At 41.2% G+C, this 12,090-nt stretch overlaps 1 protein-coding gene across 2 annotated transcripts in view; it reads right to left on the bottom strand.

Annotated features, from left to right (window-relative positions):
• The window catches only part of LOC110509523 (serine/threonine-protein phosphatase 6 catalytic subunit), a 61,154-nt gene that overhangs the window by 9,065 nt on the left and 39,999 nt on the right, over positions 1–12,090 (bottom strand). For both annotated transcript variants that reach the window (XM_090227338.1, XM_021590440.3), the window contains exon 2: positions 11–106. In XM_090227338.1, coding sequence (XP_090083464.1) covers positions 11–106 — 96 coding nt within the window. The remainder of the gene's footprint in view (positions 1–10; positions 107–12,090) is intronic.

The following is a 12,090-nucleotide window of genomic DNA, read 5'->3' as shown; positions in this document are numbered from 1 at the left end:
GAGATAATACCTGGCCATGAATGTCTCCACAAACAGTGACGGGGGTGGATACTGGTTGAACATTTGATTCCTCGAGCAGCAAATCACATACGTAGTCACATAATCTCTGTAAGGGGTGAAACACATGTCAAAATATCAGTAGGCCCAACGTGCAAGTGTTATTTGGCTGCCTGATAATTTTGTCACAATCATATTTGAATTTGTTAACGTTAGAGGTATCAAAATTGAAATAATGTTGCAGGGCAACGGTATTTAACTCTTACGCCATGAGGCCCGAAGCCTGCTGGTTTTCTGTTCTACCTGGTCTAAAATCAGTCCCTGATTAGAGGGGAACAATAAAAAAAACACAGTGGAACTGGCTTCGAGGTCCAGAGTTGAGTTTGAGGGTTGTAGAGTGTGTTCCCCTCTGCCCAGAGTGGGTGAAAACCCATTTTGGTGATGACTTTTTACTTACTTGTGTCCTAATATACACCAAGACAAATATGATTGTTCATGTTCTGAATCATTCAGTGGGGTCTTTAACATATCGTTATAGCCCAATAGTCAGATTTCGTAGCCTACAACATCAGATAATAAACATTGAGCTCTGTTGTCAGAGCAGTGCAGCTTTCTTTGCGAAACTTTTGAGAAATTCGCATTTTGTGGTCGTCTCGTCTTCTAAGTTGTTTCCGCGGGTCACAAATAGCTACATTAGCATGACATGAGCAGAATTAAATGTAAAAGGCTTTGAAAAATAAAAAGCTTGCAGTACACGCTCACACGGAACCCAAACCGGCTTCGCGCGTGCGCCATCGTGCATAAATGTATTTTGTCCCCCCACACCAAACGCTATCACGACACGCAGGTTAAAATATCAAAACAGACTCTGAACCAATTACATTAATTAGGGGACAGGTCGAAAAGCATTAAACATTTATGGCAATTTAGCTAGCTTGCACTTGCTAGCTAATTTGTCCTGGGATATAAACATTGAGTTGTAATTGTACCTGAAATACACAAGGTCCTCTACGCCACCAATTAATTCACATATAAAAACGGTCAACCGAATAGTTTCTAGTCATCTCTTCTCCTTCCATACTTTTTCTTCTCTTGACTTTATATTGTGACTGGCAACTTTCATAAATTAGGTGCATTACCGCCACCGACCTCGTTCGTCTTTCAGTCACCCACGTGGGTATAACCAATGAGGAGATGGCACGTGGGTACCTGCTTCTATAAACCAATGAGGAGATGGGAGATGCAGGACTTGCAGCGCGATCTGCATCAGAAATAGAACGGGCTTCTATTTTAGCCCTTGGCAACACAGACGCTCGTTTGCATGCGCGAGCAATGTGGGTGCAATAATTGAATAATATAGGTTCCGGAATTTATTTTGCAATGCTCGCGCACGCAACACGAGCGGTGTAATCAGCCCGTCAGGGCGCCGTTGACATTTCACAGCGTTACGCTTGTTTTTGTGAGAAGTCTGAAAAAGAACAGGAACTTCAAATTAAAATTGCAGAATGCAGACATCGCTCCGCCATTTCCTGGTTACTAAAACGAATAGTTAGCCTAATTTTAGTGTTTGACAAAATAAGCTAGTATAGTGTGTAGAGATTCATTGTACCAGCTAAACAGCTGTGAAATATTTTTGATCAGGGGCACAACTTTCATTGGGGACAGGAGTCATGTACCTGAAACGCCACCAATCAATCTGAACAATCTGAAATTGCATTTTTGTCCACCCCCAGATTTATCATTCCAATGTGATACAAATAGCAGCTTTAGGACCATGCAGGCACATCAGAGTGTTCAGCCGGCTGGATTTAGGACAGCAAGGACACCACAGTGAGGGCTGACAGGCTGTGTGAATGCTGAACTGTGTGAACGCTGGCTAAACCAGTACAGGGAGAGTTGAGCATAGTTCAGTGTGTGTGCATGGATGTATGTATGTATGTATGTATGTATGTATGTGTGTATGTGTGTTGCGCTCCTTCGCTGAGTTGTAAAAGTAAGCAGAGCATTAACTGGCTACTCTTTAGTTGACTGATGTCGCTGGCAAGGTGAACTGCTGTTTAACTTCACAGGAAAAAACAAAACTAGTGTGTATTGGCTATTATTGATAGTACTACTAACAGCTGTTGTTTGTATGGAAATGTTTTGTAGCCTTTGTTTTGTTCCGTTTCAGAAGTAAATGAACTTGGCTGGCTTTCACAAGTTGATGTACTGTATGTATCATGACTGGCCTGTAAGGATCCAAATAGATTAGATCAGCTTTGCAATAAATGGATTTAAAAAAAGACCCTCTCACCCACAGAGGGGGGAGGAGGGAACTGGTGTGGGGGGGGGGGGCAGCTTACTCCTTAATGAAAATCAAGGACATAACATTCAGCTGCCACAGGAATGTGCCTTTGTCTACATAGACATTTTTCTGCCAAAACTAACACGTTCTAAAACAAATACTGGAACAGAACTTCAAACATAGAACGTGGGAATGGTCAGAGGCGATCTAAAGAATGTCATTCCGGCTGTTATTTTGTTTTGTCGTTAAAAAATGTTACAACTTCTGTAACTTGAAAAGTATACACACTATACAGTGGGACAAAAAAGTATTTAGTCAGCCACCAATTGTGCAAGTTCTCCCACTTAAAAAGATGAGGCCTGTAATTTTCATCATAGGTACACTTCAACTATGACAGACAATATGAGGAGAAAAAAATCCAAAAATCACATTGTAGGATTTTTTATGAATTTATTTGCAAATTATGGTGGAAAATAAGTATTTGGTCAAGCAAGCAAGCAAAATTTCTGGCACTCACAGACCTGTAACTTCTTCTTTGAGAGGCTCCTCTGTCCTCCACTCGTTACCTGTATTAATGGCACCTGTTTGAACTTGTTACCGCCACCTCAAACAGTCACACTCCAAAACTCCACTATGGCCAAGACCAAAGAGCTGTCAAAGGACACCAGAAACAAAATTGTAGACCTGCACCAGGCTGAGAAGACTGAATCTGCAATAGGTAAGCAGCTTGGTTTGAAGAAATCAACTGTGGGAGCAATTATTAGGAAATGGAAGACATACAAGACCACTGATAATCTCCCTCGATCTGGGGCTCCATGCAAGATCTCACCCCGTGGGGTCAAAATGATCACAAGAACGGTGAGCAAAAATCCCAGAACCACACGGGGGGACCTAGTAAATGACCTGCAGAGAGCTGGGACCAAAGTAACAAAGCCTACCATCAGCAAGGGCATTGAAGATGAAATGTGGCTGGGTCTTTCAGCATGACAACGATCCCAAACACACCGCCCGGGCAACGAAGGAGTGACTTCGTAAGAAGCATTTCAAGGTCCTGGAGTGGCCTAGCCAGTCTCCAGATCTCAACCCCATAGAAAATCTTTGGAGGGAGTTGAAAGTCCGTGTTGCCCAGCAACAGCCCCAAAACATCACTGCTCTAGAGGAGATCTGCATGGAGGAATGGGCCAAAATACCAGCAACAGTGTGTGAAAACCTTGTGAAGACTTACAGAAAACATTTGACCTCTGTCATTGCCAACAAAGGGTATATAACAAAGTATTAAGATAAACTTTTGTTATTGACCAAATACTTACTTTTTTGCACCATCATTTGCAAATAAATTCATTAAAAATCCTACAATGTGATTTTCTGTGAAAAAAAAGTTATCATTTTGTCTGTCATAGTTGAAGAGTACCTATGATGAAAATTATCTTAATAATCATCTTTTTAAGTGGGAGAACTTGCACAATTGGTGGCTGACTAAATACTTTTTTGCCCCACTGTATGTGTGAAGTGTCCATGCGTTGTGTATGGAATATGAAAAATGTGTGTTTTTGTTAATAGAGGGATGTGATTTTAGAAACTCAGAGGAAATGGTTTCTATAACCTTGTACAATTAAGTAGTCACCAACCCCTCCACTGAGGTCAGAGAGCGTTTCAACCTCACAAACCGCCTTTTTGAACAAACTGTATAAAATGGTTTAAGAATTAACATATCAGACCAGAAAGATGGCAACCTGCACGCGTCCAAAGTGGTTCGAACAGATTATGATTTAACGCCAATACCGATTATTGGAGGACCAAAAAAAGCCGTATCCAATTAATCAAATGATTTTCACACACACACTTTTTTTGTAAAAATGACAATTACAACAATACTGAATGAACACTTATTTTAACTTAATATAATACATCAATAAAATCAATTTAGTCTCAAGTAAATCATGTGAAAGTAAAAGTGCAATATGTGCTATGTAAAAAAGCTAACGTTTAAGTTCCTTGCTCAGAACATGAGATCATATGAAAGCTGGTGGTTCCTTTTGACATGGGTCTTCAATATTCCCAGGTAAAAAGTTTTAGGTTGTAGTTATTATAGGACTATTTCTCTCTATACCATTTGTATTTCATATACCTTTGACTATTGGATGTTCTAATAGGTACTGCTTGAAGCATTGCGAAGAGCTGCTGGCAAACGCAGTAAAGTGCTGTTTGAATGAATGCTTACGAGCCTGCTGCTGCCTACCTCCGCTCAGTCAGACTGCTCTATCAAATCATAGACTTAATTATAATATAATAACACACAGGCCGTAGGTCATTAATAATGGCCAAATCCGGAAACGATAATTTTGAAAACAGAATGTTTATTCTTTCAGTATTTTATCTAACGGGTGGCATCCATAAGTTTAAATATCGCTGTTACATTGCGCAACCTTCAATGTTATGTCATAATTACGTAAAATTCTGGCAAATTAGTTCGCAACGAGCCAGGCGGCCCAAACTGTTGCATATGTCATAACTCTGCGTGTAATGAACGCAAGAGAAGTGACACAATTTCCCTAGTTTAATATTGCCTGCTAACTTGAATTTCTTTTAACTAAATATGCAGGTTTAAAACAATATACTTCTGTGTATTAATTTTAAGAAAGGCATTGACATTTATGGTTAGGTACATTCGTGCAACGATTGTGCTTTAATCACAAATGGGCTTTTGTTAAATCATTCCGTTTGGCAAAGTTGGCTATCTTCACACAGTTCGCAACGAGCCTGACTCTGATGCACAGAACGCAAGGCACTGCATCGATTATATGCAACGCAGGACAAGCTAGATAAACTAGTAATATCGTCAACCATGTATAGTTAACTTCTTAACCTTTTAAGGTATAGGGGGCAGCATTTTCTCTTTTGGATAATTAGCGTGCCCAATTTCAACTTCCTGCTACCCATGCCAGGAATATAAGATATGCATATTATTAGTAGATTTGGATAGAAAACACTGAAGTTTCTAAAACTGTTTGAATCATGTCTGTGAGTATAACAGAACTTGTGTAGCAGGCAAAACCCCGAGGACTAACCGTTCAGATTTTATTTTTTTGGTCTCTGTCTGTTCACTGATTTCTCATTAGCAAATTATATTTCTTAGGAACCTGTTTTCAGTTCCTACCGCTTCCACTGGATGTCACCAGTCTTTGGAATTTGGTTGAGGTTATTAATTTGTACAATGAAGAAGTAGGCCATCTAGGAACTGGGTAACACTGTTGAGAGTTGAGCAAGACGTGAAAAGTAGCGTTGGTTTGTTGTCTTCCTGTATTGAACACAGATAGACCAGTCGAAAATTTGATCGATTATTAACGTTTAAAAATACCTAATGTTGTATTACAAAAGTAGTTTGAAATATTTTGGCAAAGTTTATAGGCAACTTTTGAAATTTTTGTAGTGACGTTGCGTTTTTTGGAAGCTGTTTTTTTCTGGATCAAACGCGTCAAATAAATGGACATTTGGATATATATGGACTGAATTAATCGAACAAAAGGACCAATTGTGATGTTTATAGGACATATTGGAGTGCCAACAAAAGAAGCTCGTCAAAGGTAATGCATGTTTTATATTTTATTTCTGCGTTGTGTAGCGCCTGCAGGGTTGAAATATGCTACTCTTTGTTTACTATTGTGCTATCATCAGATAATAGCTTCTTATGCGTTCGCCGAAAAGCCTTTTAAAAATCTGACATGTTGGCTGGATTCACAACGAGTGTAGCTTTAATTGAGTATCTTACATGTGTGATTTAATGAAAGTTAGATTTTTATATAATTTTTTTGAACTTGCCGCGCTGCATTTTCCCTGTTTTTTTGCCCAAGTGGGACGTCCCCTATCCTAAAGAGGTTTTAATCATAGGCCTAGGGATGAAACGGTTACCAGTTTCACGATAAAATTCCCGACGGTTAGTATTAGCGGTTCAAATGTTTAGTATCATTAAAACAGTGTTTGATTACCGCAGTTTGAAAAACTCACGGTGAATACTGTCTAGCATCAACCAAAGTTAGCAACAGTCTGATGCAGCATGCAATGTGGGTTTTGCTTTGTGTGAAAACATGGCGGCAAGCAGTGACAGCTCAAGGGAGATTTTTCAAGCCTTTAAGAGGACCAAATCTGAAGTGTGGTCGTATTTTGGGTTTTACAAGAGTGCTGAGGGAAACTTAAAATTAAAACATGGTCACCCTGCCTGTAGAACATGCACAAAAACATTTATTTAAGGGGGCAACACTTCAAATCTCATGACCATCACCCACTACTTTATAGTGAAGGAAAGGTATGTTAACTTTTAGCTCAAAGAATAATGTGGGGACTTCGGAATGGGGGAACGTGCTAATAGCTTGTCAATAATGTAAACTGAAGCTTTCAGTGTTACCTAGTCTTGTAAAAACATTACACGTTGTTCTGCTGCTGTATGTGTCGTGTGTCTGCAGACTCTATTTGCCCATTGTACACAATAACATGTTATGTAGTTTAGTCACCCAACCAAGATCCTCAAAAGGTTATACAGCAGCAACATTGAGAGCATCCTGACCAGTTGCATCACTGCCTGGTACGGCAATTGCACGGCCTCTGACCGCAAGGCACTAGAGGGTAGTGCGTACGGCCCAGTACATCACTGGGGCTAAGCTGCCTGCCATCCAGGACCTCTACACCAGGCGGTGTCAGAGGAAGGCCCTACAAAGTGTCAAAGACCCCAGCCACCCCAGTCATAGACTGTTCTCTCTACTACCGCATGGCAAGCGGTACCGGAGTGCCAAGTCTAAGACTAAAAGGCTTCTCAACAGTTTTTACCCCCAAGCCATAAGACTCCTGAACAGGTAATCAAATGGCTACCCGGACAATTTGCATTATGTGACCCCCCCCCCAACCCCTCTTTTACACCTCTGCTACTCTCCGTTTGTCATATATGCATAGTCACGAACTATACATTCATGTACATACTACCTCAATTGGGCCGACCAACCAGTGCTCCCGCACATTAGCTAACCGGGCTATCTGCATTGTGTCCCTCCACCCACCAACCCCTCTTTTACTCTACTGCTACTCTCTGTTCATCATATATGCATAGTCACTTTAACCATATCTACATACTACCTCAATCAGCCTGACTAACCGGTGTCTGTCTGTATGCATGTAGCCTCACTACTTTTATAGCCTCGCTACAGTATATAGCCCATCTTTTTACTGTTGTTTTATTTCTTTACTTACCTTAAAACACCTTTTTGCACTATTGGTTAGGGTTAGTAAGTATGTAAGCATTTCACTGTACACCTGTTGTATTTGGCGCATGTGACAAATAAACTTTGATTTGATGCTACTGGTCCCTTCTCATCTACAGTTGTGAAAGACACTCCAGGAAGCATTTAAAAAGGCAGGCTGCTTATGCACCCACATCAAAACATGCTCAAGACCTCACTGCAGCCCTTTCATATTACATTGCAAAGGACATGATGCCATTTCATATTGTTGAGTGGCCTGGCTTTCTGAGGCTGATGAAGGTTGCCGTGACTCACTACAAAGTGAGATCACAAAGATTATTTTCGAAGACTGAAATCCCAAATCTGTACAACCAGGTTAACGCTAATGTTGGAAAAAGTTTGGCTCAAAGGCACATGGTTTGCTGCAACCACTGACCTCTGGACCAGTGAAAGCGTGAGTGGTCAACCCTACATCAGCTTTACTATCCATTACCTCACCCCAGACTGGCAACTGGAATCAAACTGCCTGGAAACACAGTTCTTCCCAGAAGATCACTCCTCTCACAACAGAGAGTTTTTGGAGATTATGCTGGAAGATTTGGGAATCAACAAGAAAGACCTGGTCTGCATAACCACAGACAATGCAACAAACATGATCAAGGCTTTTGAAGAGTTCCCAGTTCTGTGGCTTGGGTGCTTTGGCTATCATTTGAACCTGATCATCTTAAAGGCTCTGAAAATTCAGAGAGTTGACACAGCAGTCAAGGCCTGCCGTCAACTGGTCCAAGGCTTCTCACGGAGCTGGAAGAGAAGGCGAGAGCTGCCCTCAACATGCCACAGAAGGCTCTGATCCATGATGTGGTGACCCGATGGGGAGCTACACACAAGATGCTTGAGCGTTTCCTCAGCCACCAGCAGACTGTTTGTGCGACACTGGCTGGAGAAAGAGGAAGATGGCATCTGATGCCCAAGGATGCTGACATAAGTGTCATGGAACAACTGTGCCAGCTCCTTGAACCTCTGAGCAAGTTTACAGATGCACTTGCCTCCGACACAAGCCTGTCCTGGACCACATCACCTGTGATATTCTGGTGGAAAAGGATACGGAGCCAACTCTGACCAAGGAGATGAAAAGGATACGGAGCCATCCCTGACCAAGGAGATGAAAAGGGTAATGAGAGAAGACCTTAACAACAGATACACAGAGAAGGCAAAGAGAGTCATGCACATGGCTTGTTTCATTGACCCACGCTTCAAAATGAGCATTTTGATGAGCCTGAGGCTGCAAAAGTTGACGCTGACAGCTGCGTCCAGGAGGCCTTGACGCTGACAGCTGCGTCCAGGAGGCCTTGACGCTGACAGCTGCGTCCAGGAGGCCTTGAAAGCTGGTGGTTCCTTTTAACATGAGTCTTCAATATTCCCAGGTAAGAAGTTTTAGGTTGTAGTTATTATAGGAATTATAGGACTATTTCCCTCTATACCATTTGTATTTCATTAACCTTTGACTATTGGATGTTCTTATAGGCACTTTAGTATTGCCAGTGTAACAGTATAGCTTCCGTCCCTCTCCTCCCTGGGCTCGAACCAGCAACACAACCACAACAGCCACCATCGAAGCAGCGTTACCCACGCAGAGCAAGGGGAACAACTACTAGAAGGCTCAGAGCGAGTGACGTTTAAAACACTATTAGCGCGCGCTAACTAGCTAGCCATTTCACTTCGGTTACACCAGCCTCATCTCGGGAGTTGATAGGCTTGAAGTCATAAACAGCGCAATGCTTGACGCAGAACGAAGAGCTGCTGGCAAAACGCACGAAAGTGCTGTTTGAATGAATGTTTATGCGCCTGCTTCTGCCTACCATCGCCCAGTCAGATAATTAGATACTTGTATGCTCAGTCAGATTATATGCAACGCAGGACACGCTAGATAATATCTAGTAATATCATCAACCATGTGTAGTTAACTAGTGATTATGATTGATTTTTTAGAAGATAAGTTTAATGCTAGCTAGCAACTTACCTTGGCTTACTGCATTCGCGTAACAGGCAGCCTCCTTGTGGAGTGCAACGAGAGAGAGGCAGGTCATTATTGCGTTGGACTAGTTAACTGTAATGTTGCAAGATTGGTTGCCCCAGAGCTGACAAGGTGGAAATCTGTTGTTCTGTCCCTGAACAGGCAGTTAACCCACCGTTCCTAGGCCGTCATTGAAAATAAGAATGTGTTCTTAACTGACTTTCCTAGTTAAATAAAAAGGTATAAAAAAGAATAATATTACATTTAAAAAATCAAAAAAATAATAATAATAATAATAATTTTAAAAAAAATGCAAATCTGCGCTAATTAAATCGGCCATTCGACCTCTAGTTTATGCAAAAAGTGCATAGTGCTGCTAATTTTATTTGTTTGTTGGTTTTCAATATAAAACTTGGTGAAATGATTTCAGTGTGTGTATCAGTACTTTTTGAACATTTCAACATTACCGCGATAATACTGAATACCGTGATAATTTTGGTCACTATAATCGTGATATGAAATGTTCATACTGTTTCATCTCTACATAGGCCTATTTAGGAAGTACATTTCATTGGAAAGATAACTGCCCCATGCTTCTCCGCCCATACCTAGGCTATAGCCTACTCTATTTAATAGAGAACACACGCACACACCTGATCTCACAGGTATGGCTACTGAACTTAAAGCAGCAAGAACGATGACAGCAACACTTGCTATGTTTGCATAGGCCTATACGATATAGACTACCTTTTATGAGGACGATTTGCAGGCAGAGACAAAAAAAATGGTTAATCAATACTTATTGAAATTGAAAAGGCGCAATGCTCACTCACTACAGTACTCTAACCTATGTGCGCGCTGTGCCTTTTCAATGATGATTACATAATTTATTAGTGCACTTAGTCTATTTACAGACACTGTAATAAGCTAGTCTAATCGTATTTAAGAATTTCCTACTCAAGTTAACTGCCACATAATTCTCCACCCATGCAAGCAGCTTGCTCTATTTCAATGAGACCACACACACTAGGCGCATTCACGCCCAACTAGGAGAGGTAGGCTACTGAAGTCGAAGCTGTGAATTCTGTGTGTGAATAATGAGGAAAATATGTGCTTTTAACACAATAAATCGGCTGATGCATACAAAGCAGGAAGAGGAACGTTTCCAAATAATCTGTAGGACAAAAATATTTTCAAACCCGGTCCCAGCATGAAAGATGCAGACCGCATTGTTCTCCATGGACCCGCAGGAATGCAGCCCTCTAGTACACAACAGTACGCTCATCATGTCTTTGCAGGATCAGATGGTGACAGGGGTTCCAGCAGGGTCAGACAGCCAGGGAAGACCAGACTACAGAGCTCAGGGGAATTTTGCAGTATATTAACACTACCAGTGAATGATACAAAGTTCCATCTTAAGATAGGTAGAGCTACAGTAGCTACAGGACAGCAGCTTAAAGCTACAGTCTGGGATCTGGGAATGATGGTCATTATGTGGGGAAGACATGGAAGAAGCCATTGAAGATGATGAATGGATACAGATGTGTTTGAATGCCCAGTCATGTGCATATCATCTCAGTCATAGATTACTGCAGTTTAAGACCATCCTTAGAATGTAATATATGCCAGTGAAACTGAATTACATGCACTCAGAAATGTCATTCCTCTGCTGGAGATGTAAACACAAAAGGGGACATATTTGCATATGTTATTGTCTTGTGAAGGCTGGCTGAATTCTGGCAAAGAGAATGATCTTTTATCTCAGCAGGTCTACAGATTCTCCCATCTCCCTGTATTTTATTTTTTTTTGCTTGGAAATGTTGATACTGGAGACTTATCTTAAACTGTGTAACCACGCATTTATAGCAGCTAAGAAATGCATTGCCATTAATTGGAAGGTTGGTTATCCTCGCACAATGTCAAGAAAAGTATCACTAGATTTAATACAAGATTAAGGGTATACTAGGCAACTGTCATAAGGTCTGGGTGGCTTACATGGAATACAGTACGACTAAAGGAGTCTGTATTGAAAACATGTCCATGTCAGTGGAGATACCGATTTAGGCTGTCTCTAGCTGCTGGGCTGCTCAGTCCTGGCCCTGGTGGATCTAACATCCTGTGGGTTGTCCCTCTGGCCTTGGCCTAACACACTCAAAACCAATGAATGATTAATTAAGATCCTAAAGCTGAGTGTGGTGTATTGGATTGGGGTTCTGCAGGGTGGTGGACTCCTAGGGACAGGGCAACCCAGCTATATTGTGTGCAAGTAAAAAGAGCTCTACAGTACTATTAGGCCTATAAACTGGCAAACTCGTTATAATGTACGTGCTGATATCCTTCCCAGATAGTTAACAATGGTTTGTGAACTAGCTCTAGAGTGAACGTCAGTAAGCGCCCTCCACCCCATGAAGCCAGCTAGCTATTTAAGTCAAATGTCACGGAACATTAGCTACACAGTTTACAGCGGGTATAAAAAGTTGTAGCAAAATGCTTGTGTGCTAGCTCACTCAACATTGTAGTACAATAATAACAATAGAAAAAGAGTATAATCAAAAATAAAATAAGAG

This window comes from Oncorhynchus mykiss, chromosome 29, assembly GCF_057628025.1.
Source record: "Oncorhynchus mykiss isolate SJ-2025 chromosome 29, ASM5762802v1, whole genome shotgun sequence".
NCBI lineage: Eukaryota > Metazoa > Chordata > Actinopteri > Salmoniformes > Salmonidae > Oncorhynchus > Oncorhynchus mykiss.
This window is presented reverse-complemented; position numbering and strand designations above follow the sequence as displayed.